The sequence below is a fragment of the Dissoconium aciculare genome (genome assembly GCF_010015565.1).
Source record: "Dissoconium aciculare CBS 342.82 unplaced genomic scaffold K489scaffold_15, whole genome shotgun sequence".
Lineage (NCBI taxonomy): Eukaryota > Fungi > Ascomycota > Dothideomycetes > Mycosphaerellales > Dissoconiaceae > Dissoconium > Dissoconium aciculare.
The window spans coordinates 352,564-378,111 of record NW_022984965.1 but is presented as its reverse complement, the minus strand read 5'-3'; the positions used below and the strand labels follow the sequence as shown (position 1 = coordinate 378,111).

The 25,548-nt window shown below is 53.4% G+C and overlaps 9 protein-coding genes across 9 annotated transcripts; 5 read left to right on the top strand and 4 right to left on the bottom strand.

Annotated features, from left to right (window-relative positions):
- The first annotated feature begins 1,663 nt into the window (after positions 1–1,663).
- On the top strand, positions 1,664–2,268 carry K489DRAFT_384434 (LSM-domain-containing protein). The gene is made up of 3 exons (XM_033605853.1): positions 1,664–1,846; positions 1,940–2,011; positions 2,088–2,268. The coding sequence occupies exons 1-3, from the start codon at positions 1,817–1,819 to the stop codon at positions 2,235–2,237; spliced, it is 252 nt and encodes an 83-aa protein (XP_033455971.1). The 5' UTR covers positions 1,664–1,816; the 3' UTR covers positions 2,238–2,268.
- Positions 2,269–2,962: 694 nt separating this feature from the next.
- Positions 2,963–4,524, bottom strand: K489DRAFT_84022 (PLP-dependent transferase). Its single transcript, XM_033608972.1, has 2 exons — positions 4,290–4,524; positions 2,963–4,238 (listed from the first exon to the last, which is right to left on the bottom strand). The coding sequence occupies exons 1-2, from the start codon at positions 4,413–4,415 to the stop codon at positions 3,159–3,161; spliced, it is 1,206 nt and encodes a 401-aa protein (XP_033455970.1). The 5' UTR covers positions 4,416–4,524; the 3' UTR covers positions 2,963–3,158.
- Positions 4,525–10,098: 5,574 nt separating this feature from the next.
- K489DRAFT_83945 (uncharacterized protein) lies at positions 10,099–11,179 on the bottom strand. Its single transcript, XM_033608971.1, has one exon. It carries the CDS (start codon positions 10,843–10,845, stop codon positions 10,237–10,239), a length of 609 nt encoding a protein of 202 aa, XP_033455969.1. The 5' UTR covers positions 10,846–11,179; the 3' UTR covers positions 10,099–10,236.
- Positions 11,180–11,512: 333 nt separating this feature from the next.
- K489DRAFT_413376 (uncharacterized protein) lies at positions 11,513–13,907 on the bottom strand (the record flags this gene model as incomplete). Its single annotated transcript, XM_033608032.1, has 2 exons — positions 11,513–13,445; positions 13,558–13,907. 2 exons carry the CDS (start codon positions 13,905–13,907, stop codon positions 11,513–11,515), a joined length of 2,283 nt encoding a protein of 760 aa, XP_033455968.1.
- A 1,577-nt stretch (positions 13,908–15,484) lies between these two features.
- Positions 15,485–15,852, top strand: K489DRAFT_384427 (uncharacterized protein). Its single transcript, XM_033605852.1, has one exon. It carries the CDS (start codon positions 15,497–15,499, stop codon positions 15,731–15,733), a length of 237 nt encoding a protein of 78 aa, XP_033455967.1. The 5' UTR covers positions 15,485–15,496; the 3' UTR covers positions 15,734–15,852.
- Positions 15,853–16,006: 154 nt separating this feature from the next.
- On the top strand, positions 16,007–16,725 carry K489DRAFT_384426 (uncharacterized protein). The gene has a single exon (XM_033605851.1). It carries the CDS (start codon positions 16,148–16,150, stop codon positions 16,508–16,510), a length of 363 nt encoding a protein of 120 aa, XP_033455966.1. The 5' UTR covers positions 16,007–16,147; the 3' UTR covers positions 16,511–16,725.
- Positions 16,726–17,601: 876 nt separating this feature from the next.
- On the bottom strand, positions 17,602–19,482 carry K489DRAFT_295393 (RNA polymerase I-specific transcription initiation factor RRN3; the record flags this gene model as incomplete). Its single annotated transcript, XM_033600293.1, has 1 exon — positions 17,602–19,482. A coding segment is annotated over one exon (1,881 nt), but the record flags the coding sequence as incomplete, so codon positions are not given.
- Positions 19,483–19,881: 399 nt separating this feature from the next.
- On the top strand, positions 19,882–20,603 carry K489DRAFT_384423 (uncharacterized protein). The gene is made up of 2 exons (XM_033605850.1): positions 19,882–20,235; positions 20,387–20,603. Exons 1-2 carry the CDS (start codon positions 20,208–20,210, stop codon positions 20,593–20,595), a joined length of 237 nt encoding a protein of 78 aa, XP_033455964.1. The 5' UTR covers positions 19,882–20,207; the 3' UTR covers positions 20,596–20,603.
- A 1,922-nt stretch (positions 20,604–22,525) lies between these two features.
- Positions 22,526–24,040, top strand: K489DRAFT_413373 (uncharacterized protein; the record flags this gene model as incomplete). The annotated part of the gene is made up of 1 exon (XM_033608031.1): positions 22,526–24,040. The coding sequence occupies one exon, from the start codon at positions 22,526–22,528 to the stop codon at positions 24,038–24,040; it is 1,515 nt and encodes a 504-aa protein (XP_033455963.1).
- Positions 24,041–25,548: the final 1,508 nt, after the last annotated feature.

The window sequence follows — 25,548 nt, the reverse complement described above, 5'->3', positions numbered from 1 at the left end:
GCACCGCCCGCATCAGACTATCGACGATCTTGCTGACTTCGGGCTCTCGCCTACCCGTCGCTTTCGTCTCTCAGATTGTCATCATAGGGATGGGTTGGGTTGTTACGATATTCCTTGGTAGGTGATGTTTCATGCTCCTTGATACTTCGAAAGTTGACCTGAGGCCTTGGCCGTCGATGAAAAATCTTCATTCTTGAGAGCTCCAGAGGCATCACCTACCGGTTTCGGCTGACATCCCTACGGATCACAGGCTTTCAAACTTTCCCAATCGGTCGGTCAGCCCTGGCTCAGTTGGACCTTGCTTGAAAGGTGATGTTTATTCCTCTTTCATGCTTCGAAAGTTTGACATGAGGCCACGGCCGTTGTTGGCGAGCGTTTGAAGACATCCCTTTTATAGAGAAATAATTCGAAAATTTCGTCCTGTGAAAATTTTGCTTCGGCAGTATGAGAACATGAGAAACTAGAGCCGAAGCAGCCCTCGTCATTCGTCATATGAGCCATGTGGTTGTTTGTATAGCGTAATAAATCGCAGGTTGAAGCGGGACCGACGACGAAAGTGCGGTTCGCTGCAGGGAGACGCTCAGCGTAGCAACTATTGCCGGGGTTGTGCCAAATCACCCTGTCGCTTACAATCGAGAGAAGGAGCAGATGCACTGCGCTTACGTCGCCGAGCCTTGCCTGATGGCTGCGTCATGCGCTGCGTAGACGATATGGCGTATCTCGACTCGAAAAGCAGGTCGACTTCAACGGGCTATAGCGCCGTGCACCGAAGATCTCCCACCTTAATCGAGACGATTCGAGGGCGCGATGTTTCGCCCTACTCACAAGCTAACAAATGTTGCGATGGCGTCGAAGCAAATTCAGAATGAAGCGTCACGCGTATTGCCCGCGCGACGCCTCGAGTTCAGCGGCGGTCTTGCCACTCCATGGCTTCCGCAAGGCTCAAGACCCAGCGAGTCTTAAGTCCCAAGCATCAGCTGCTACTGCCAGGCATAGCATCGACAGAAGCGTCGTCGCTCTCATCTTGAGCTTCCTCGTCGTTGGTGGTGAAAGAGGGTCGTCGCGGCCTGACAGATATGTTGTCGTCTGTATGTCGGATCGTCAGAAATGTGTAGGGTGCGGGAAAGTTAGAGATAGACTGCCGCAAGCATTGAAGGGAGATCTTATGTGAGATGTCGATGATAATGTCACGACGCCATTGTACTGCATTTATGAGATGGCGGATGGGAAATGGGGCGTCAGCCTTCAAGTCGGCCTCGTATTGCTTGAAGACTATGTCCCTCCAGGTACGATTGAGATTCCTGGTCGTCATAATCGAGCAGGTGTAAGATGACTGTTGGTGAGTGCCTAACTCCGTGGACTTGAAATTTGGTGCTCTAACGGAGATATTGTGGTATACCGGGTACTGTCCTGTGACTGACTGATTATATAAATCGAGGCAAGATATTGCTATCAGCTCATCGCTCTTCGAATCTCATCTGCACCGTGAACGACAAAGTTGAATGGACCAGCTACCGACAATGCCCAGGTGGTCTTTGTTGCCCGCATTGGTTTCTTCTGAACCATACCCAGACAGTGCCGCATATGCATCAATCAGCCTGTCACGCAACGAAGACAATGGGACATGACGAGGTGCGAGATATAATGCCTCAGGCTTGCAGATTGTTGGTCCATCAGCGGAAAAATTCCGGCATTTCGGCGCGGCGCGACTCACGACGAACATCAGAAAGCAGCGACTTCGATGGATTTCACCCGCGACATGCAAAGAAGCTGAGATCATTAGAGATCTACCATCACAACACTCTTCGTCGTCAACATGCCTCAAGCTCAGCCAGAATTAAAAAAGGTCAGTACACCACCTTCCCTCCCTGCGGAAGAACAGAAACCTGGTTCCTCGCAGCGGACAATACAGAAACTGACAATCGTTGCCAATCCACAGTATCTCGACAAGCGCATCGAGGTTCAACTGAACGGATCGCGCAAAGTCATGGGCACACTGCGCGGCTACGATGTAAGTTCCACGCTCCTGCTCACGCAAAACTCCAAGCGAATCAGTAGAGCTCTGGATAGCTAACCGTTCTCCACAGGTCTTCCTCAATATCGTCCTCGACGAAGCTACCGAAGCGCGCCCCAACGGAGAAAAAGTCCGAATCGGAATGTGTGTGATCCGCGGCAACTCCGTCGTCATGCTGGAGGCGCTCGATCGCATTGGAGATGACCACCACGGGCGAAGATAAAAGGAAGCAGCAGCAGCAGCAGCAGCAGCAGCAGAGCCGGCGAAGAGAATCGTGGGGAGGCGGAGGAACCGCTTGCACTCTGTTCTACACGAATTCAGGAGCGCGGACGGATTTGCTACAGGCGGCGCGCACGAGGACGAGAAGCATGGCCGAAAGTCGTCCTCTCCCGATTCGGGAGCCCATGATGGAAAAGTGGGCACAGCATGATCGGGTAGAGGAGGCATCGTCACGTTGGAATATGCTTCTTCGTGGTGGCTATGCCGCATGCAGGGAGTCGGGTTCCCATTCCAGAAAATTATTGCTGGCCATTCAATGAAACCAGCACAATACAGGGTCCGTCGGGGAAGTGGCATTGTTGGAAGGACGTTCCAATGCGATGAACGGAGGAATGAACACCGCTTTATCGGGAAGCTCTGCCTGCATCGTGCGCTCTGCCTTGGCGCGCGTACCTCGTCGCGAGACCCATTTCTTGCACCACGCGGTCCGCCACGTCTGCGAAAAACCAGGAAATCTTTACGTGCGACGGCCATTGGGATAAAATTGCGGCGGAGATGGGCTGTATTGTCTTAGTTCAAGACCACTGTATAATGGGCTACGGAACACGAGTGAGATCAGAGGAAATAATGAAATTCTAAAATCACCAAAGTCTCTTTTGATTCGAACAGCACTGATAGCTGTGTAGTAGTAGAAATAAGGAAAAAAGGAGAAAAGGAGAAAAATTCTTTTGCTCTGGAACTTATCCAAAAAGGAGCAACAACGCTTAAAAGTAGTACAAGGAACCGCTAAGAATGGGGGCAAGAAAAAAGGGGGTTTCGTGAAGTGCGTCAAGAGGTTGATTGCTATTTCCAAGCGAGCCTGACGGAGAGCGTAGGGGACGGTCCTTTCAGGGTGGGCGGATGATAGGTCACAATTGGAAAAGCTCTAGTGGTGGCCGTTCGTCGAGTCGGGCAATCCAAATGATGACCTCAGCGCGTCGCCTAACCGCCGAATCGCCTCGTCGATTTGACCGAAGCGGGCGGCGGCATAAGTAGCACGGAAGAACATGGTGTCGCTCGGAATCGACTTTTCCGCTTGGAACCACGATCCCTTCATGACGAGGGTGCCATGAGCGACGATGGTCAAGAAGATCTCCTCTTCGATCTCGAGAAGGCTTCTTCGAGGGTAGTCCGGATGTTGTTTCCAATCGACTTGGATCCAGTGGAACATGCCGGCCATCGGGGGCACCCAGCTGGTGATTTCCTTGGGCAGGTAAAGGTCGCACGCCTCCATCATGACGTTTCGCCGGCGGGTGTACTCGGTGCGCATGTGCATGAGCCAGTCGATGTAACCGGCATGGCCCCATTGCTCGTCGAGGAGTTTGAAGAGGATGAGCTGGCTGAAGCCGCTAGGGCCTTGAGTTGAGACGTCCGCGTGGGTGCGGAAGCGATCGCATATTTGCTCCGAGGCGGTGATCCAGCTTGTGCGACTTCCAGGTGCCAGGACCTTGGAGAAGGAATCAGCACGCATGACTCTTCCGTCGACATCGAGAGAGAGATATGATGGAACAAGAGTCTTTAGGAAATCTGCGTGGGTGGTGGGTGGTGGGACCTCGGGCGCATCGGGTCCAGTGTATGGCTGCATCTGTAGGAAATAGTATGGCTCGTCTTCGAAGATGTAGAGGTCGTGCTTGCGGGCCATGGCGTAGATTTCTCTCCTCCGGTCCAGGCTCTGTGTCGATCCCGTCGGGTTTTGGCCCGTTGGAACTGTGTAGATCAGGAAGGGTTTCCGGCTACCACGAGCACGCTCGTCCCAATTCGTCATCACTTCATCAAGAGAGGATGGCAGCATTCCATGTGAGTCCATGGCAACGGCGGCGCACCGTACACCCATCGGGACTGCCGTCTCGATTGCAGCCGGGAAAGAGTATTGCTCACTAATAATCCAATCGCCCGGTTCTGTGAACATGCGAAGGGCAAAGTCCCACGCACACGTTGAGCCTACGCTCATTGTGCAGTTCCAGTCCTGATGAAATTAGCACGATTCTGCGAGCAGCATTCGAAGTGGCCGACATACCTGGTATGGTGGATTATGAATAATTTCGGTGTGCTCCACCAGCCACCGCAGGAGTTGTGGAGCACCATGACCGTGGCCATAATTGCACGCTACTGAAATGTCGAAGAGGGATATGTCTTCGACCATGTCGTATTTCCCACACCGGATTGTGTCGCCATTGCTGAACGCCTCGTGTTCCGAGAAGTGGCCAACCTTGGGGACCTTGATGTCGAGTTGCTCAAACGGGAAGTACTCGCTGGAAGGCAGACCTCCGCCTAGCGAGATCAAACCGGGTGTCTTGAGAAAGGCCGCAGCATGCTTCAACGAGCTACACCCGCGAGAGGTAGTCTCGATTGACAAACGATCTAGACGGCCATCAGCATCTGTACTCGACAAGTCCCGCCGACGATCGACCAGCGCAGATTGAGCGGGAACCACTCACGATCCCATCGTCGAGCCAATGGTTTGTGAAGATGACTTGTACGGCCCTTGTAAGTCTCGCAATCGGCCGAGGCGGCCTCGCGAGCGATCAGTTTCCCGTATGCGGCTCGGCGCTTAGCGACGCCTTGAACAGTCAAAGGGTCCGGAAGGATGAAGCTTGAAACGCTGCTGGAGTCGGAGAAGTCGTCCGAAGAATCGGAGTAGATTGCTGCAGGAGGGACCATTGTTCCGACTAAAGCTGCCTGTCCTGCACTGGCACGGCGGCAAATGTCGTCTCCGTGGGGGTTTCAGGGGAGTAGTGTCGTGGCTGTCGCGCCTCCCGTCTTGAGAACAGCGTATCAATGTGAACGATAGCCGACGAGAGTGGGAGAGGAAGTGATGAAGCACCAATCAATGAGGCGAGTATCGATGCAATCCCACGCTTTGGAGGTGTTAGACGAGGATGGGATTGAGGGACGAGTGGGATGTAGCTTGGGGTGGTTCAAGTACTTGGGTTCTCCGGGAGACGCTATCGGAGGGGGGAAGAGAGAAGCGGTGTAGGGGGGGAAATATGTCGTGGAATAATGGCCTTGGTTGAGGACTCTCTCGACCGTCGCGAGATGGCTTTTGTCGAGGAACTTTGCCTACCTAGGTAATTTCCTTTCTCGTCCGGTTGCCCCGGGCGTTATCAGATGGAGGCCATCGGCAGCAGCTATAAAGGAGGGAGCACACGCACCTACCTCGTCAAATAAAGGACTGGCCGGTGCCGAAGCGCGGACACGTAGCAATATTCCCATCAATGGTGATGATGCGGATCACTCAAATGACGACGGTGATCACCGACGGTCGGGTGCTACTGCTGGGGATCAAGATTTGAGCTGGTCAAGACGCGGCGGTTGGGTCTAGAGGGAAGCGGCCGTATCTTTTTTGTTTCCTCGGGGCTAGCTTCCGGGGAGGAGGAGCAGCCACGACAACGAACACCTCCCGCGACGGGCGAATCGGATTTCAGCAGTCCTTGCGAAGGCCGTCCACTTGCTGCAGGGTAGGCTGTAGTGACATGCACCGATCTGCAGGACAAGGTGATGTGGTGGAAGAGTATCACAGTGGAGATGTGTGTAGGTGAATGGAATCGATTGCGTGGTGGTGTGCGAGCGAGCGAGGTGCGGGTGGGTACTGTGAGTTTTGGAGCTCCTCCAGGTGCTGCTGCTGTCGTTGTCTTGTGGTGAGTTGGCAATGGCAATGGCAGAGATGCCGAGAGCTGGGTTTTTCCTCCACTTGCTCCTCTTTCTCTAGTACCCGTCTCTAGCGAAAATCCGCCTCGGCCTCTCACAGACAGGCACAGCACCACGATTGATGAGGGAGGCCATGTATGCAGGCGTGTTAGTGTGAGATTCGCACACATGCCCATCCATTGAGTCCTCACCACCCTGTCCTATCGGGCATTTCCAAAGCGTTCCCAGGTTCCCTTCGGATTGATGATAGCCATGAGCACTGGCCGCCTGTAGCAGCAACGGCTGCGGCAGTGTATGCACCATGTCTAGACTACTCAACGTGACATGCAGGTCATGGCGACATAACCCAGTCATGACACGGCACCGTGCGTACAGTAGGATAGATACTACGTATAGAGTATGTATCCGCACATGTACTACTATTGTCCACCGTGAGTCTCTGGCGGCAGAATGTCTTCCGAGGTCGCGGTCGGACGATCGAGAACATCGGCCACGAAGTATGCTCCGATTGATCATTGGCTGCTGACGATGGCGTGCCGTACGGAGCTCGGTGCGACCAACATCGTGATGCTCATGTAGTATTGAGCGGAAGAGACAAATACACCGAATCCCGTGCTCTGACTGAGACCAGCCGGTGGTGTCCAGTATCACACTCTCCTGGTCGCTTTCCTTCTCCGTACAACGCATTTTCGTGAAGGGAAATCTCGGTGAGGGTCCAAGGAGGCGGGAAGGCTTTAGTATGATGATGTCCATGTTCCTGTGCGAACCTCGTACAACTATCGTACTCTCATCACAGTGTGGACAAGATACACGAAGTAGACGACATCCAAGGCACGGCAGACGATATGTGTCATGTTTATCATTGATTGTCTCTCCCGTCGATGCTGTTACGCAATTACAATGGTAATTTACAATCTGTATTACGTTTCTGAATTACATGATCACGACGGGGGATTTGCAGATGCGATCAATCGCGGATAAGGAGGAGGAGTAGTGGTGGTGGTTGATAAGACAATCCGTATGCTCTACATGAAACACGGAAGCTTTGTGCTTTCTCCCCGAAGACGTACCGCAATCTCGACGACATGATTCCCTACTACGTAGGTAGGTACCCCGGATTGTCGTAGGATTGTCGTCTCGCCGCCGATCTGCCAGAATTTTGACTTGCATTGTGCGAAGATCATCTCGGCAACGCCTTCTCCTATGAGATTCGCATTGCAACTCCCATACCACAACACACACAATCATTACCACTGGGATCTATCATACTTTCCACGTCCTGTCGAGGGCACGTCCTTGTGCCTGATCTGCTGAGGTCTTGCACATCTCAGTGGAACTCGAGTGGTCGAGACTGGTCCGCCGGTTCGACACCATGTTGCACGACGAAATGGACGATGTGTGCGAGTGACGACAGACAGACAGAGATCGAGAGGTGGCGGTGTTGAACCTGCGGCTGGGTAAATTACTGTATCATCGGGATGAAAAAGCCTGACATAACAGCCCCGGCTACGTACTTCTCCTCCATCACAGAGCTTCATGTGTGAATGAATGAATGCATGAATGAATGAATGAACGAACGGATTATTCCCACCTTTCGACAATGTTGGCACCCTCCACGTATGCAATATGACATGGCGCAAACACTGGACTTAGGAGTAGCTCGGATGGAGATGATCATGATCACTCATAATCATCATTGTCAGCATCCACACGATTTTTTTTCGAGGTGAAGTATAACCCGCTTCTAAGCTGGCGGCTGCAATTCACCTCGGCGCCCGGGCACACACGTATGTTACACCCGTCTTCGAATTTTTGCTTTCTTTGCACCCTCCTGAACGTCTATGTAGTGTAGTTGCTGCTGCTGCGGTGGAATGGCACCTTGAGAGGGCACGAGTTCGCAACACGTGCGTCTTTCATATGCAGCTGGCTCATCCAGCGCAGCAGAACCATCCCTGCCGACCGGCTCCACGCCATCGTCATCGTGCTCAAGCCTCAACCCTCAACCCTCAAGCTTGGTGGTGGTGGTGGTTGAGCTCCCTCGGGAAGACAATGCCAACGGCTGCCCGTTGACGGACTTACCGCGCGCGAGGCTCCCTCTGAAATACGACGCATGAATCATGGTGCGACTTCGGTGCTCACTTGGTCAGGAGAGTTGTTCCAGTGTCGCGCACGCAGCAACAGCAGCATCGATCTGTCACTCCACCCAGCAATGCCCTCCCTACCCGAATCATTGCGATTTCCTCCGGTGTGGCTTGCTCTGGCTTACTTTCGGCAGGCGGTAGTTCGGCCTGACTCGTACGAAGAAGCTTTTGCGCTCAAACAAATGACACATTGAACTCCGGTCGAGGATGATCTGTGAACACCCGTGGACACTTTGTGTATGCTGCTAGGGCGCGCTTTGCGGGGGAGCGCAAGCGTTCGCCCATTCGAGCGTGCATCATCACTGTCACCATCGTGCTAAAAAGCAGCTCGCAGGAGCTTGTGAAGCCCATGGCCTGCATGTACCGAGATGCTGAATCTGGAATTGGGTAAGGGCTCGAGGGCATCCGCTGGTGTAGAGAATCCTCTGCGACCACAGCTCTCACGGCGCCTGCCTCGGACGAGGTTCGGATCAAGTGGCACCTCCTCCTCCAATGCATTGACCCAACTCCCCGGCACAACTCGCAGTGCTCTCTCTATACATGAAACGCGCTCAATCAGAAAGCCTACCAGGGTCTTCCTCGAACTCGCTTGTAGCCGTTGACAGAAACCGTTGGACGCCCAACGTCTGTGCGGTGAAGATCTCGCTTGAAACAACGGCCAGTGACCTTCCATTTCATGACGGAAGATGCCGAGCAAGCAAGACCGTCGCCACCGCGGAGAACACTCGCAGAGTATCAGCTATCGAAAATTGAAAATTGAAATCAAGGGGCCCGAGAAGAGGTCGTCGCGAACAGATCGTGGGAATGGCATCGAGGGTCGTTGGGTAGTTGATTGGTATCTCAACACGGACCACATTCCGCGCTCCGCTATCGTGTACAGTATATTCGAAGGATCTAGCAAAGATATCACCGATTGCAAATCCCAAGCCACTTGCCGCCGGGTCCAGAACTCTCGCTATCATGAAACTCATCAATAGACGAACAAAAAGTGGTGGACAGTCCAATATCCTCCAACGGCTGCCAAAGGCACGACGGACTCAAAAACCTCAGCAAGCAGCGGCGGGCGGCGACCGCGCGGCGAAATAAATTTCACCAACTCTACGCCATGCCGCATTTCTCCAAGCACCAAATGAGCAGGTTGTTTCATCTCTCTCGCGCCCCGAGCGGGACTGCCGGTATCTGCCTCCGAAGAAAGCTACTAGCACATGCATGCATACTCTTGACATGCATGCGGGTTGATGACAAGAACAGCTCCAACTCGCCATCCGGGGACCCGATGTTCTCACGATCGGTAGCTCCAGGATGTCCCCATCGGTGAGGATTCGTATAGCAGGCCATCAAGGTGCTTCACTTTTTTCTTGGGGCCTTCCCACAGACCCCATATCGGTATCGAATTTCCGCCGACATCATCTTCCGGTGAGTATCAACATCGTATCTGATCATTAGATTCGGTATTGATTGGGGTTGATCATTACAAATCACCACTTCCGCACATGAGTCGCGTCTACCGCCATCATCGCTTCTCGGCCGCAAACCGCCGACACCGCGCCGACGAGAATCATTGGCGATCATCCGCTGACGGGCGCGGCAGGCCGGTCACTTTGTAGACAACATTTGACATTCGGTCCTCACCAGTCAATGCCAACGATAGACTCACGGACACCACGGCACTGATATTGATATTGTGAACAATGCTGCACGAGCGAAACTCTCCCTGTAGATTTACATGAGGGACAATTCCCAATCGGCCGGTCATCACTTTTCTCGAGAAAAACGCGCACTTCGCCGAAGAATAAACCACATGCACAAAATTCTAACCCATCCTTCTTACCGGAGCAGCCAAAAAAGTCGTTGAGTGTCCTCCATCGGGATTCTCGTTCTCGTGATGAAACCTGCATGCATGCGTGTGCTTTAGCAAAGTAGCTGCAGGGTGGCAATCGTGTTAGATCCGCATATCAACCAAACCGGTTGCATGACCGCCTCACCATAAAGTTTCCTGTTGTTTTCACATGTGAGATGTCGGCCGAGCTTGGTTGAGTCATTGAACGACGCTCGCAGGCAAGCCACTTGCCTTCCCTGCAAATGGCGATGCTCGATAATACTCGACTGTGTTCGCAAACGCCCAGCTAAACGATCGCGAAACCTCCCTCTCCTGGAAGCGAGCAGCGTCTCAAGTCATGAAGAAACAATTCCTCGGATCCCACAAACGACAATGACGATGCTAAACTCGATCGGAACGTTTCCGCCTGCACCCGCCTGAATCCTTTTTCTCTCTCCCATAACGCAGCTACTGTGCCTGGCTTCCTGCTCCCAGCAGACCGTACCCCGACACGAAGCCACTCCGAGAATTCCAATCTTCCTCAATTTGATAGTTTTCGATGAAACATCAATCGGCAGGGCCAGCTGGAACTTGATCCGACGCTTAACATTATCAGTAGGTGATGATTGTGATCTCACCTTTTTTTCTCTCCTCCTTCCCTTGGTTCCAGCTTTTGTTCTCCTCCAAGGCTCGCGATGGGAGAGAAACCGAAGAAACACGAAGCAAACGCAGAGGCAGAGAGAAAACTGGAACACAAAAACGCGGATCAAATGTGCATTCGCAATGGGGGTTGTTCTCTTCCCAAGTTTGATCTGGAGACAGATACACATATTCCATAAACCTTTCCTGGAGGGGTGGATGTTCACATTCCCTTTCCCTTGTAGGCCACTGTCATAGAAGACTTCTCCCTTCCGTCGTGTTCCTATGGTACCCGGACAGACTGGGTTCGTTGGGTGATCAGTCATTCCGTCGTCCCACACCGTCCGACGTTCGCACGAGGGTCGTCGTCGAGCAGCACATTCCAGTACATGCACATCTGTGAAGACGAGACTTTTCCGTTTCAGAACACGTCTTGATCACAACCAGGCCATCTATGTCTGTCTAGCGCCTCATGCCGTCCAGAAAGAGACGATGACAGGCTTCTGTAATGTGTGCATGAATCGACCCACTGCACGGAAGGAAGACAGAGGAAGAAGAAGGAGAACAGAGAAGAGGGAAAGACCCAACAAAGCATTTCGCCGTTAAGAACATAAGGTTGGTTTTTGCCATGGGTATCGTGCGACCATAAACGGGTTCATTTTGTCGCTTCACCGCGCGGGAAGGAAAAAGACAAAGCCAAAAGCAAGAAGCGGAAGAAGCAAGAAGAGCCAGAACCAGAAATCGGGAGGAGAGGAAGTTGAAACGAAACGCCCTCTCTTCCCCGCCTCCAATGGCATAAAAAAACCAACCTGACCAAGAGAGAACAAAACAAATGGAAAAAGAAGGGGAAAGGAGAAAGGTCGGAGAAATCCAGAACGAAGCGCGAATCCAGTTCCGCGAAAGGAATTGTACCTCAAACTCCCAAATCCGTCGTCAGGATCCCATCTCATCGTCCCATGATAAAAGATAACCGCGATCACGTATGGGGAATTCTCAAATCTCGTCGGGACATTCATACGCCAGATGGCCGTCCTTCTCACAGAGCGCACACCATTTATCCGCCTCGTCGTCCTTCTTCTTCTCCCCGTTCGCCTTGGCAGCATTGTGGGCCGCTCTTCCACCTTCCGCCTGATTCTCCTTGCCCGGGCTCAGAGAACGATGGCTGCTGGCAGGCACGAGAGGGTTGATGACGTTGGAAGCCGCGTCGTCCAGATCGCCGTCTTCGGTCGAAGTGTCGTGGTTGCCCTGGAAATGCGTGCAGTCGAAAGTGTCGTGTTCCTTGGACTCGCACATCTCGCAGAAGACGTCGGCGGCGGCGGGTTTGCTGCTGCCGCCGCCCGCCGCGGTGCTGCCGTCGGCGATGGTGGAGAGGTGGGCTTGGTTTTCTTGGGCGGCGCGGCGGGCGTGCTCGACGAAGGTGGCGCGGAAAGTGCTGGCGCGAGAACGGGCGCCGCCGCCGCCGCCGCTGTTGGAGAGGGTGGCGGTCATGTCGCTTTCGTTGCGGGAGTGGCCGTTGGTGACGGCGGTGTTTCGGCGGAGTTGCTCGAGTTCGTGTTCGAGGGTCTCCTTCTCTTTGTTGCTGTCGTCGAGGGCGGTTTGGAGGCGTTTGATCTCGTCGGATTCTTTGGTGAGGGTGGCTGTGGTCGTGCTGCTGTCGCCGGTCGACATGGAGTGGATGATGGCCTTCAGGCCACGGATCTCGTCGTCCTTTTGTTCGATCTCCTTCGATGCACCGATGCCGTTCGCCGCTGCCGACCGTTCTCGCTCGCGCTTGAGCTCTGACCTACATCGCTCGACTTCGCCGCGGAGGAATTCGACCTCCCCTCGAGCTTCTGCCTCGCCGCGCCGGGCGTCTTCGAGACCCTCCTCTAGCTCCTGCACAAACTCCTCCAATCCCTTGAGCTGACGCGCGACATCTTCGAAATCCTTCTTGCTGGAATTGAGATCTTCCAATTCCTGTATCCGCTCGCTCATTTGCTCGGCCTGGATCAAAAGGTCTCGCTTTTGCTCCTCGTAGACACGCTCGGTCTCAGTGCTTGCCATTTCCAACGAGTCGAGCGTGCTCCTGAAGTCTGCTCGGTGTGCGTCGAATTCAGATGTGAGCAAAGTGATCTTTTCATTCTTCTCCCGCAGCATTTGGCGGAGTTGCGCTGCATTTTGACCTTCTCCTTCCATCGAGAAAGAATATGCGCTGTTCGGCGTGGGTCCATCGGTCGGCAACAATCCGGATAGCTCTTTGACGCTGGCCTCCATGTCCGACAAACTCGCAGCCTGCTCAGCGAGTCGTCTGTCGCGTTCCGCCAGCTCGGTCTTGAGACGAAGGATTTCCGAATCAGATCCGCCAACGCTTCCGAGCCGAGACGACGGACGCCCGGGCTGGGCGAAGGACGGAGCGGACGCGATGCTGCCATTGCGACCGTTCGTGTTGGGCACGGGTGTCTTTTCCTCGTCGGCTTCTTGCCGGCTGCCCAACCGCGACCCCGTCCTCGAATACGGACGAGCGGATTGACCATGTGATGTCGATGGGCGACTGTTGGTAGACGCTCGGAACGTGCTCTTGTTCGGGCTGCTCACTGGAGGTGCGGGTCGGGCGCCTCGTGTACTTGAGGATAAGGTGCGCGCGGGCGTAGGCGCCAGGACAGGAGCTTGCCTCCGCAAGGGCGATTCGGGACGCGGAAGGGAAGGTCGACTGGCTTTGAAGGTTGGGCTGCTCGGTCGCACTCCTGGACCGACTGACTGCGAGAACTTCAGGGGCATCCCAGGGATCGGTGGTGTATTTCTAGCGTCGCCTTTGGAGCGATGTGAAGGCGTGCCAGGCGTGGCGGGAAAGTTGTCGAGCGAGAGCGCCGGCGAGTCTCGCCGCTCAGCTCGGTGGACGGGCAGAAAAATGCCAGCTCCGGGTATTGAAGTCGTGAAGTAGTGTACGCTGTAGAAAATCGTCGATCGTCAGTACTGAGTCCGTGAAGCCAACCGTGACGGGCGTGCGGTGCGGCTCCGATGAAGAGCACGTCCACCAGCATGCGCATCTCACCACTCACCCATCCACGTCTCCGTCATTCTTGCCTCGAACTGCAAACTCCTTTTCAAGTTCGACACCGGCGAATCTCCCAGTCTTGCCTCTGACGTTGCCGATAAACTTGACAGTTCCATACATGTCACCTGGCACATTCACCAAATCGCCCACCTCCAAGTCGGCATCCATTTTGCTGGTCATCGGTGTCTTGGGATCTGAGTAGCCACCGGTCAAGACATTCAAGCTGGCCTTGCGATTGATCGAGGTGCTCGCGCTGAGTGAGGCGTTCAAATTCGGCGAGGATGCTGTATTGGTGTTGCCAAAGCTAGGCCGCTGTAGGCCGCTGCGCGGTTGCCGGGGTGTCTGCAGGGCCATTTTGTGCTAGTCGGGAGGGCGGGAGTTGTGTGTAGCAAGCACTTTTGGATGTGTGCAGCGGGATCTGCCTCTCTGCTCGTGATCTTGTGTTTGGTGGTCGGTGATGCAGTTGGTGTGAAATGCGATTCCGCGGATGGCAACGAAGGATGACAATCCGCCCGCGCGAGAAAGCCGGAATGTTGGGCTCGGTGAGTAGGCAGGTAGGCAGCCTCCGATTACATCAGCTCGCGAGGCCAGGTCTCCAGGACAAGCAGGCTGTCGAGTTCTGCCAATTTCCAGCTTCTGTACGCACCAGGAGTCGAAGACGCGAGAGAAAAGAGATGATGGAGGCTCTAGTGGGAACGGGTCCGCAGATTTGGAGAGATTAACAGTCACTATGGACGGACGGGCATGAAGGAACGAACACGAAAGCCTCAATCAAGGATGACGGAATCGGAAGGCCGTCCGTGAACCGTTGGCGAAAAATCATCTGTCCCTTTATTATTACCGAACAAACGTTTCCACTCCTCCTCCTCCGCCCGCCATCTTTTTGTACGTATACATTAATACAGTTTGGTACGGGCAACGTCTAGATCGAGGAACCGATTTATATCGTGCCCGATAGTGAACATGCTACACTCGTCCGAGGAGGCTTGTGAGGGTCCGATTCGCACGCAGACCAGGGTGATGACTAGAGATATTTCCGGTGGTTTAATATATTATATATTATTATGTACAGTACAGTACTTATCGTTGTTGTTGTTTTGGCGGACGAGATGACAATAATAAACAAATGAGACGATCGCGCGTTCCAATCAGAGGGCGCATGACTAGCGAACGCGAGGAAAGGGGGGGTCATTCCGTCTGGTTCATTCCGCCTGGTGGGGACTGAACTGACTGACTACTCGTGCACCACCTGGGAACTCCCGTGATTGGTATGGGTACGATGGCATATGGTGAACGAGTCGAGGGACTTCATTGCTGCCCAACCACGACACTCGTCTGGCTCTTGACCGGAAACGGATGCGAATGGGTATTTCCATCAGTGACAAAAGACCTCATATGTATGCTGTATGCAGTAGAGTGCCGGATATCAACAGGGAGCATGCCCACCTGCAGGGAGGTATCTACCGAGCAGTAAAATCCTCATCAATGTGTGTTCCGGTCTACTGGGAAATTCTCCGTCACCCTTGTTCGTGCAGATCTTTGCATGCCCTGAATGGTGTGAATAGACCCTCCCTACCTCGAGGATCACGTGAAAGGGTGATAGTTGACTGTGGTAATTGACTGTGATAATTGATGACAGTACCTAGCGACGAGTGACTGTAGAAGCTGGGATTCGTTTAGCCACCTGTCTGTGCACCCGAGTTTTGTACAGTACCTAGGTAGACTGACCATATATATCAACTGTCTGCTGTGTTGTGTTGTGTTGTGTTGTCCCTCGATTGGAAAGAATGAACGGGACAAGTGACCACCACCCAACCCAAACCCTAATGACCACATTAGTCCGGGCGTAGAACGGGTCTCCTCACAGACGATTGTCTACTTTGATCGCATGAGCTTGCGGCTGGAGAGTTCCTGCCTCTGAGTCTTCTTGTTCTAGGTATGCTATGTCGAGGCTCGCCGTCGTTTGCAAGGCCACCTGGGTAGGCAATGTTGTCCGAGCCGAGGTCCCCGTGTGTGTTGTGTCTGGGTTCTCGCCTGGGATCTCGAACAAATCAGCACACGGAGATCCGCCTCCAAATGACCCGTACAGTTCGTACAACTTCGAGGACAAGTTTGTCGAGCAATCCTCCCCGATGTGTCCCTTCCGAACCGCCGACATGAAGACAAAGCCAAGTCTGTGAACCCTCAACAAGGAATCAAGTGGCTCACTTCGATCATCGACAGCCATGCTCTGGATGGAGTGGTGATGCTAATACGTGACAGAGATGTTCTCAAGGCGCCAGGTGACTTGCAGTAAATGTGCTCGACCGCGTACAATGCCTATCTAGGTAGTAGATTGTGCTGTACCTGTTGACGTAAGATGACCCGAAGTACGAGGATCGGGTGTCAATGAGTGCAAGCATCACATGATGAGTGTCACACAAGAACGAAACCGGGTTTTCACAAGTAACAAGCTCCAAGATTGTGGGCAAGTGACGACTCGAAGGCTTTCGACAAGCATCGTCAGTTCTCTCGTAGTCATGAATCCAACGTGAGCACAGTCGAGCAACAACCCCACACGCGTCTTGTATATCAATCACAACATCACGACGACCATGTCATCCAAGCCGCCCACGAAGCCGCCCACCAAACCTCTCCCTTCCGCCAAACCCCGACCAACAACTCAACCACCACCTCGTCGACCGGCAACAGCATCCACAGCACGAACCACGCCATCAACGAAACCGACTTCTACTCCTCCCGCCAGGCCCCTGCCCAGACCCTCCACCCACAAGCCCATCCCCAAAAAGTCAACACCAACCCAACCTCCATCATCGTCGACCTCCGCAAAGCGAGGGAACTGGATCAGTCAGATCGTCCAAAACAGCATCGCCAGCGTTGGCAACACCGCGGGAGGTTTCGTGACGGACATCGGCGATGGCGTGAACCGAGCAGGACGGGGCGTGGGGGATTCGTAAGTTCTCCTTCTGTTTCTTCTCGTTTTCCGTCCTTCCTCCCCCATCTGAACAGGCCCCCAAAAAACCACCCTCCCTATTCCTTCTCCACCGACTTACGATAATGAATGAGCGATCGACAGGATCGCCGATACGACCCGCTCCTGGGGCCACAGAACCGCCGACTACGGGAACGCCATCAAAGACAGCGTCGGAGTCGGCGGGCCACGAGTCCCCACGGGAGCCAATCCTCTCGGCATCCCGGCGTCGACGAAGGCTGTCTCCAAGGGAGGGGCATCGACGGCGTCAGCAGTCCGCGGAGCTGGGACCGCGACTGGAGGGAATGTTGAAGGGAGGAAAAGTGAGACGGCGGCGAATCCATTGGGGTTGTGAATTGAAGTGAAAACATGTATGCCTGTGTGTGTGAGAGGGAGAGAGAATGTGGCCGAAACGAAGACGGAATGGTTCAGGGAGGAAGGGAGGGAGCAGCGTTTCTTTTCTTATTCTCGATGCTTTCACGAAATTGCGTCTATTCCATTGCAATTGAATTGAGAATCGAAAACGTGGTCTGCATATTGTGTTCATACATCTCTTTTCCCATTCATCGCGCGCGGGCAGCAATTCATTTCGTGCCAATGTCCCCATCCATGTGTTCTCTCGTCCTCCACCCTCTCCTCTCACGCCATCTTGCATTAAGGGTCCCCGAAATCTCTCTTCTTCTTCTTCTTCTTCCATCCCTTCCTCCGTCCCCTCACATACGAGTACCGTAGCAGAAGATGAAACTTCTGCCCAACAGAAAAAAGAAAGAAAAAGAAATGCTAAAAGGCCGCTGTAAAACAAAATTGCGCCCATCAATGTGGCGGATTGCCCATGTCATCATGTCCGCCGCCAAGAACGCCCCGCTGAAGCGCGAAAAGAAAAAAGAACGAACCCACAAGGCAAAAAGCCAACAAAAAAAATAGAAAGAAGATATCACCGGAAAAGCCGGGGCCGGTTTCCCCTCCAGAACAGTTCCTCCAGCAACACGATGCCTCGAAGGAGGGGGATCAACTGCTGATCGAGATGCTATCGAGCGGGATGATGCCCCCGCCAGACGGCAGATCCACAATGAGGGAATCATCGTCGCTCTCATACTCATCCTCCTCATCCTCGTCCTCGTCCTCATCCTCGTCGTCGTCGTCCTCATCCGTGGGCATTCCGTGAGGGAGTTGCCAGGTGTTGTATTCGCCCTGTAACCACTTCTTGCTCTGCGGCAACTGGTAGGGGTCGAAGGGGAAATAAGCTTCGAGCTGATGATGGGCGTCGCCGGATTTGCTGTCCAGGGCCGTACCGCGGCGGCCGAGATCCCATTCGCCCATGTCCGGAAAACTGGTCATTCGGCCCAGACGGATCCGTTTGTTCCGCTCGATGATGGAGAAGATGTAGAGGAAGCGGAGGTGATTTGCGATCTTGGCGAATTCGCCGACGATGGCCGGGGAGCAGACTTTGAGGGGGTTGAGGGAAGAGTGGATGTTGCGGGTGAGAGTTTCTTTGATGCCCGGGAGCCAGGTTAGGTCACGGTTGTCGGCGAGGATGTCTTCGGCGGTGAGATGCGCGTCTCCGAGACGGGCGGTGGCGTCGGGGTCGATGACGACGAGGTCCCGCCATCGGAAGCAGAAGACGTAGAGGAGCGTTTGCGTGACGGTGTAGTAGAGGTTGTAGCGTTGCCGATCGGGACCCATGCAGCTGGGCTCGTACCGCCGGCGCATCTCGTCGAGGGACACGCACAGCTCGCTGAACACTTCTCGGATCATGTCACCACCCACGTGTGAGGCCCTGGCCAGGAAACTTCCCAGATACGCGCAGGCCGTGAGGCGATGGGAATGCAGGCTGTTGCCGAAGATGATTCTGATACACTCCTGGATGAAGTAGGCGGCGTATTCCGGCGACTGCTGAGCGAAGTGGAAGACCAGAAACTGTGCATGCCTCGAACGATTGATCATGATGAGACTGGTAAAGTGCGAAAGAAGCTCTTGGAATTCGAGATTATCCTCCGGCGCGGCTGTTGCATCGAATTCGCGAGTATAGTGTTCGAAAAGCATTTCAAGCGAGCCATCAAGTTTCGTGACTTGTAATCGTAGCTGTTTGAGCCGTCGTTGGTCCTCTGTTGAGGTTGCTTCCGACTCTGACATGGAGTCCAGATCACTGTCCGATTCGATGTCGCTGTGCAGGGCATCTTTAGACATGGGCTTCTGCAATAATTGATCCTCGCTTTCCTCATCTAGTTCGTCAATGTCCTTTTGTATTTGAACATCGATCGAAACACTGCGCTGCACAATGAACGCCAGCACCTCGGAACGGACCTCTGGGACTTCCTGGGCCAGTTGCAAGACGTGTCGCTGATATTGCAGATGTGCTCGCGAAGTGGCTGTGTCATTCGGAGAGTTGTCCCGGATCGCCACGCATAACAATGTACCGGCTAGTGGAATCCTCTTGATTACTAGGTGGATCGCGGCATGAAGTCGGTCGAACATGACGCTCCGAGAGACGACATCATGCCCAGGGAGGCGCCCGGCAGAAGCGGGTAATCGCTCGAAATGTGCAACCAAACGATCCAAGATTTCTTCGGTATATTTGACATGCACGGTGGCCAGGACCAGGAGGAAGTGTGTGTAGGCGCCGGCGAACTCGTCGTCTCGACCGAGCCAGGAAAGATTTAGGATGACATCGACCAATCGCTTGCACTCTCCGAGGAGGCTGACGCGAGCCTCGAGGGCGCGAAGGTATTTGAGCAGGAGAGCAGAATTCGGTGCATCCGGCGAGAGCACGTTTTGTCCCAAGAGTTGCAGCAGGCGTAGGTAATGTGAATCGTCGGCGGGAGTGGTGGGTGTGAGATGACCTCTGATGGCGACACGGACCTCCTCTTTGACCAAATCGACGCTCTTCTCATTCCAGTCGTCCATGATTCGTATGTGCACGTTGTCGTCAAAGGCCACTTTGAGTTTCTTCGTCGGCGAAGGCGGCGGTAGGGAAGAGTCCATGTCGAGATATGAGCTGTTGCGCTTCACGCTGGACGGACGTTTGGTCATGGGCGTAGGTGGCGGAGGCATCGCTCGGATAAGGGAGACCATGATGTCGTCGGCGGGGTCATGAGTCCGAAGAGCTTCACGGTGAGTCACTTTTCAAGACTTCTATATGGCGGGCTGATGTTCATGCCTCAAAGCAAAGCGGACAATAATAACCGATATTCAATCCACATGGGATGGATGTCTCCGTTCGAAAAACGGGCACACGAGCAACGAAAATCCGGCACCGTGCCTAAGGTAGAGAGAGAAAAAATAAGACGGCGCCAGCAGCGGCCGATGCCGTGCGCAGGCAAAGGTCGTGTGCATTGGGCTGGATTTGCATTATTGTCTTCAGCCTCCAGGCACGTGATTCTTGTGCTGACTGATCCATCGGCACGTGTTGACCGCGCGATCTGCAGCAACACTGACGTCAAATCAGAGCTGTCCACATGCAATCGTTGGGACACTGGCTCGATGAATATTCACTTGAGAAGCAGAAAAATACCGAGATAGCTACACGTAATGCCCAACCCTTAAGACTGGTATAGCGTTCCTTCTATGAGTTTTGCTGCGGTCTGTGGGACTCCATGTAAATCGAATCCTGTGAAATAGATTGTGAGCATTCCATCGGAAAGGCGACCGGGAGAGAGCTTGCCTATCGATAAGAGAAACCCTGCATGTGGATCTGCTCACGATCTGGCGAAGCTGTAGGAGGATCAGTCCGACACCGAGGGACAATCAAAAACAATCACACGAGGAGCAAGAAAGTGGACACTTCGATCGAGGCATGCGTATGTTCGTTTGCATGTTGGCATCTGAATGGATATGTTATGGCACACTCGACTGTGCTGCTTACCTCCGTCGGGGTGCATTCCAAGCTCTGACAGTCGTCGTGCTTGTCAGCCGCCCTGGAGAGCTGCTCGTGATCTCTCTCAACTGGACCAACTCTGTGGAGGAGGATTAGCATTCCGCAGGACACTCGCGATTGCGATGAATGCTGTAGGTTGTAACCCGGGTCGTGTTTTCAGCCATCAGTCGCAGGTGGTAATCCAACCTGTTGTGTGATCATTCGTTCTCCGGTGAAAGTGGGAGATTTCGGAAGTACTGTAAGATGTGGGCGAGGAAGAGGGGCGCAGAGGACGCACAGTCCAGCGTTGTGATCGCTGCCCGAAAGCACACGGCCAGCTCGACGAGCTGTTGCAGGTATCGCCTATATCTCGATGGTGACCATGCCACGATGTCTCTTTCTCTTATCAATGCTGCTGAGTTAGCCCCACTGGAGAGTACGTAGGTTGGTGTTATTCCATATGCCTGAGTACGTGATCTATATGTTGCGATGTGACAGTAGACATCAATCATTTGCTGATCGGAAGGTCAAGCAAGGTCGATCTCGGCAGCCGGGGCTGCACCTGGTGGGAACAAGTTTCGGCTCGATACATTCCAGCCTGTAGCTATCCATGGATATTCGGAAGCCTGGTCGCATGGGCGGTGTCAGCCAAGGGCCCTCGAGCCAATAATTAAGTACCCATCATCATCATCTGTACCGAGTTGCCGTGCGATGTTCGAGAGTGCACTGCCCATTTCAGTGTAATCGTCATGTCGTTCATCACGATGTACTGTCGCCTGTGGCAGCACATAGTGGGAGCTGTGGAATTATCTGCCTCTTCATATCTAAATAACAATCTGCGGTACTCGTATGGTATAAAGCTATGTATGCGCCCTTACTTTGCTGGACAAACCTCCGCCTGTAAGCCAGCCCAAGGCAAGATCCGTAGTGCACCAAGCGACCGACAGTTAGAGAGCTCCGTCGCCGATAAAACACTCGGGACCAGTGAGGAATGATGATGATGGTGATGGCCCTGGAGTTACTTGGTATCTGCACCGCCTATAGCTTGGGCACGCTGCCACTGCTGAGATATGGCGAGCGAGGGAGCGAGTGACCAGACGGATTGCTCATGTGCCTCCAGAGTTGTGTGCTGTACTGTAGTATGATCATAGTATCTAGTTAGGTAGACTAAAGACAGACTGGAGTGACCGTCTTCCTCTGACCGCTTTCCCTCTGCCTATCCATGGATACCTACCTATCTCTTCTGTCTTCCTCATCCCACTCGCGGTCACACACACACACACACACCTGGGCACCTATATGTATGTGCACAGACAGTATAACACACACACCCAATCGCTCTCGAGGCTTATCGCCCAACATCGTGACCAGCAGCAGCAGCAGCAGCGACGAGTGACGCTGGTCGATACCTCCACCACTACCACCACCACCACTGCTGCCACCTCCACCACAGAATACCATTCCATACGTACTTTTATGCCCATCCTCCTCCTGCCTCCTTCTCTCATGTGATTACAACGGTCGCCTCATCAACACGACAGAGTCCCTGTTCAGTACCTGCGTATGGTGCCACACTCCATCCCGTCACATCATCACGAATCGTGGCCCGCTCAATTCATCACAGTCCCAGCGACAGAACTATAGCCGCCCATTAGCAACACCACCACCACCAACCGTCGTGCGTCCATCATTGTTGCCCGAGAGTGGGTGACGACCACGCGACGCACAAACTTGCCGAGCTGCACTCCCGTCTCCTCCTCCCGTCGTCTGCTACTATAGTAAGCTTCCATCAGTGCTGGGCTATTATATCAGAGGGCAGACCGACGCTCTTGCACCCTCTGCTACCCAACGTCCTCCCTCCTCCTACTGTTCTTCACTCTTATCGTCTCGGCGCCACCTCCCAGCTCTCTCCCATCAGCGCAATTACACACCCAGAACGTGAAGATCCCATCTCCAGTCAACGTGCGCATACCTCAAAACCGTGATTGTCTCTCCTGTGCTTGAAACCCTGCTCTGACAGCAACGCTCAGCCTGCAAAACCGGCAAGTATTGGCGAACGGTCGCTGGTTCGAGCTCCTCTGACTCTCTTCAGGCCGTCGCTGAACCGAGACCTCAGAGTGCTGCCCGCGCTGCAGCCCGCTATTCATCATGGCTGTCTGCCGGGTAGCGGTGCAAGAGGAGCGTCGATTTCCACTGTTCGACCTGCCACGAGAGCTTCGCGATTGGGTCTTTGACTATGTCATCTCCGATCCCTGGCTGGTGCCTGCCAACGCGGCGGCAGCGACGAGCGAGATTGACGTCCAGACGATTCACTTTGGAATCGAGCGACCACGACTCACGAACATGTGTTTGGTGAGCAAGCAGTTCCAGTATGAATATCTCCAACGTGTCGATAGGCAGACCACCATTATCATGCTTGACCACAAGGACTTTCAATTCGCCGACTATCACCCAAACGGGACCCGATTTCAACGTATAGCTACAACGGCTCGACACCTCGAGATCCGCATGTTTGCAACCTGTGCGAACATGTGCGGTGACATGGCCGATGAGTGTGACATTCTTCGACTAGAGCAGTTCTTGTCGGAAAGCCTACCGCGCTTCAATGCTTTGCAAACAGTAGTCGTTCGGATGGGCATCTGGTCGAGCGAACAGGCTATGACCTTGGAGTGGCCAGCATCGGAGCACAGTAAGAATCTGCAGGAGTTTCTCGAGAAGGCTAAGATCACCGCTCTGGCGAAGCTCTCAAGGATAGAGGTATACAACAGTGAGCGGGAATGGCAGGACTTTGAGACGGCGTTCTGCTCCAAGAGGCTCTCTGCAACGTGGACGCTGCGAGGTGGATGGGAGCCGATCATCAGACCAAAGAAGAAGAGGGAATCAGAGAAGCCATCACTGGATCAAGCGGACCAGCAAGCGGCCCAGGTAGACGCTCAAGCGACAGTCACCACTGCCTCCACGGTCTCTCCGATCGCAGATACGCACGGGACTGGACAGCATTTGATTACAAGCTCACACGTAGACACTCCTTCAGTTCCAACTCCAAATATGACTATGTTTAACGCCTCCGTGGCGACTGCTGATCGTCTACCATCCATGCTCACAGATTTCTCCAACATGACACAAAGCTCCTCCGTAACGAACGCCGCCGCAGTCGACGATGAAATGACTGTGGCTTCGATCCTCGCAGAGACTTCCATGATGACAAGTGCCACCACTCAGACAATATCTACGAATTCTGCTCCGTCAAGTGTGGTGGAAGCGGTACCTTCGCCCTTTCCATTTACTCTCTCGAACTCAGAACTGTACACAGAATACGAGTTCTCTCCATCAGACTTGGCCTGGGTCGATCTGAGAATGAACACAATAAGCGCGGAAACCGAAGAGGACACGGAATCCTCATCAACGCTGTCCAGTCCACCAGCCACACCCAGCTCTTCAGAAGACACCCCTAATTCACCGATCACACCCATGACGGAGCTCTCTTCACCCGACCTGGAGATGCGAACTTCGATTTCAATCGGTGGACCTCTGGCGAAGTCTGCTCCGGATTTCTCCGGCTGGACAGAAGATCCGGGAGATGCCATCGCACAGCAGCTAGGCCTGACACAGGATCTAGCGAGTACTTCAAATATATCTGAGAAGGGTCCGAAAGTCTCATAGACTTGGCTTCTGTCCTGGAGGAGTTGGTACGATTTGCTCGCCTTGATTGCTGGCTCCCCATGTGAACCTGATATGCATGTTCCGGGACGAGAATCAAGCTGGTCTTATCCTTCGATCTCTCTACTCAAGGATGACCCTCTCCTGAAACCTCACTCAGACCGTGAAAACACCTCAAGAGCTACACTGACTTCAGCCGAGGGTCGATCATACCAATGCTGCATAAATAGGAGCGAGAAAGGACGAGAGAGACATGAAAGAACCGAAGAGATCGATTTTAACAATACATTCTACGAACGAGGCTTAATTGAATCGAGAGGATCATCATGATACGACTCCGATTCACTCCACATATCATACCATGATCTTTTTATTCCTCGCTATACTGGGTTCGTGAGAAGACCTCGAACTTGCAGACCGAGTCATCTCCTTCCAAAGAAAACCCCGAGGTGACGGATTTCCCACATTGTCATGACGTGCTACCTCTGGACTTCAGCCACACCGCGTCTCGGCCCTTCTCCCCTCAGCGACCCGATCACTTACTTGTCTGGCACAACGATGACACACCGCTGAAAGCTCAAACGATTCGCGAGAGAACGAATACCCGAATGTCCGAATGCTCGAAAGAGAGAGGAAAGGAGGGGAGAAAAGGAGGCAGGCCACACGGCCGATTGCATCGCATTGATTGTTTGCTAGCTGGGCTGGTTTTTTTTTTCCAAACGTGATTGATTGAACAGGAGTTTTCCTTTTCCTTTTTCCCTCTACCCCCTTCCCCTCTGCTTTCTTCTTTTCTCCTGTGCCCGACGATGAAGAACGATGGAGGGATGATGGATAATGATGATGAACTCTAATGGAGTGGAAACCCTTTCTTTTCCTTTCTTTTTTCTCTTTTCCCCTTGGAGGTTTTTGTCCCTTGGTTTCGTGTTGTTTGGTGGCGAGAAGCATTCATCCGCGCAGGCATGATTTCTTAGTACATCCATACCACGGTCATGGTGGCTGATGGTCTCGACGCGATTGCACAAGGAATGGAAGAAACCCTACCAAGTCAATTCAATTCAATTCGAACTTTTCTTTCCCCTTCGATGTCGATGATGGGAACAAGGCCTCTGTCTCGGACGATAACGATGATGATGATGATGCAGTACTTTCGTTCCAGGGGGAACTATTCGGTAGGATTTTGCGCCTTCCCTGCGCGGATAAGAGGGAGGACAGGGAGAAGGCTTCCTTTTTCCTTCTTTTTCCCCCTCTTGTTCTTCATGTTCCTCTTCCTCTTCTTTCTCTTCGACGAAGATCATGGGGAAGAGCGCTTCCAGTTTTGTTTATCGACTGTTCGTCAACGGGCACAGCTCTCTTCGGGGAATGATGATGACATTGTTCCTTCGACCACGGCCGTCAATCTCAACGCGCTCTTCTCTGTCCGGAAATTGAAACATCGCATTTCCCAGAGCCCGTTGGTACACATGTTTCTCGAGCGAAATTCCGGAATCTATCGCATTTATTAATATATGTAC

Excerpts from the sequence above, each read along its gene's own strand:
- K489DRAFT_384434 (XM_033605853.1), top strand. The coding sequence starts at position 1,817 with ATGCCTCAAGCTCAGCCAGAATTAAAAAAG. Across the intron at positions 1,847-1,939 it reads CTCAGCCAGAATTAAAAAAG|TATCTCGACAAGCGCATCGA; the intron begins GTCAGTACACCA and ends GCCAATCCACAG. Across the intron at positions 2,012-2,087 it reads GCACACTGCGCGGCTACGAT|GTCTTCCTCAATATCGTCCT; the intron begins GTAAGTTCCACG and ends CGTTCTCCACAG.
- K489DRAFT_84022 (XM_033608972.1), bottom strand. The coding sequence starts at position 4,415 with ATGGTCGAAGACATATCCCTCTTCGACATTTCAGTAGCGTGCAATTAT. Across the intron at positions 4,239-4,289 it reads TTCATAATCCACCATACCAG|GACTGGAACTGCACAATGAG; the intron begins GTATGTCGGCCA and ends TAATTTCATCAG.
- K489DRAFT_83945 (XM_033608971.1), bottom strand. The coding sequence starts at position 10,845 with ATGACTGATCACCCAACGAACCCAGTCTGTCCGGGTACCATAGGAACA.
- K489DRAFT_384427 (XM_033605852.1), top strand. The coding sequence starts at position 15,497 with ATGTCGAGGCTCGCCGTCGTTTGCAAGGCCACCTGGGTAGGCAATGTT.
- K489DRAFT_384426 (XM_033605851.1), top strand. The coding sequence starts at position 16,148 with ATGTCATCCAAGCCGCCCACGAAGCCGCCCACCAAACCTCTCCCTTCC.
- K489DRAFT_384423 (XM_033605850.1), top strand. The coding sequence starts at position 20,208 with ATGTGGATCTGCTCACGATCTGGCGAAG. Across the intron at positions 20,236-20,386 it reads CTGCTCACGATCTGGCGAAG|CTCCGTCGGGGTGCATTCCA; the intron begins CTGTAGGAGGAT and ends TGTGCTGCTTAC.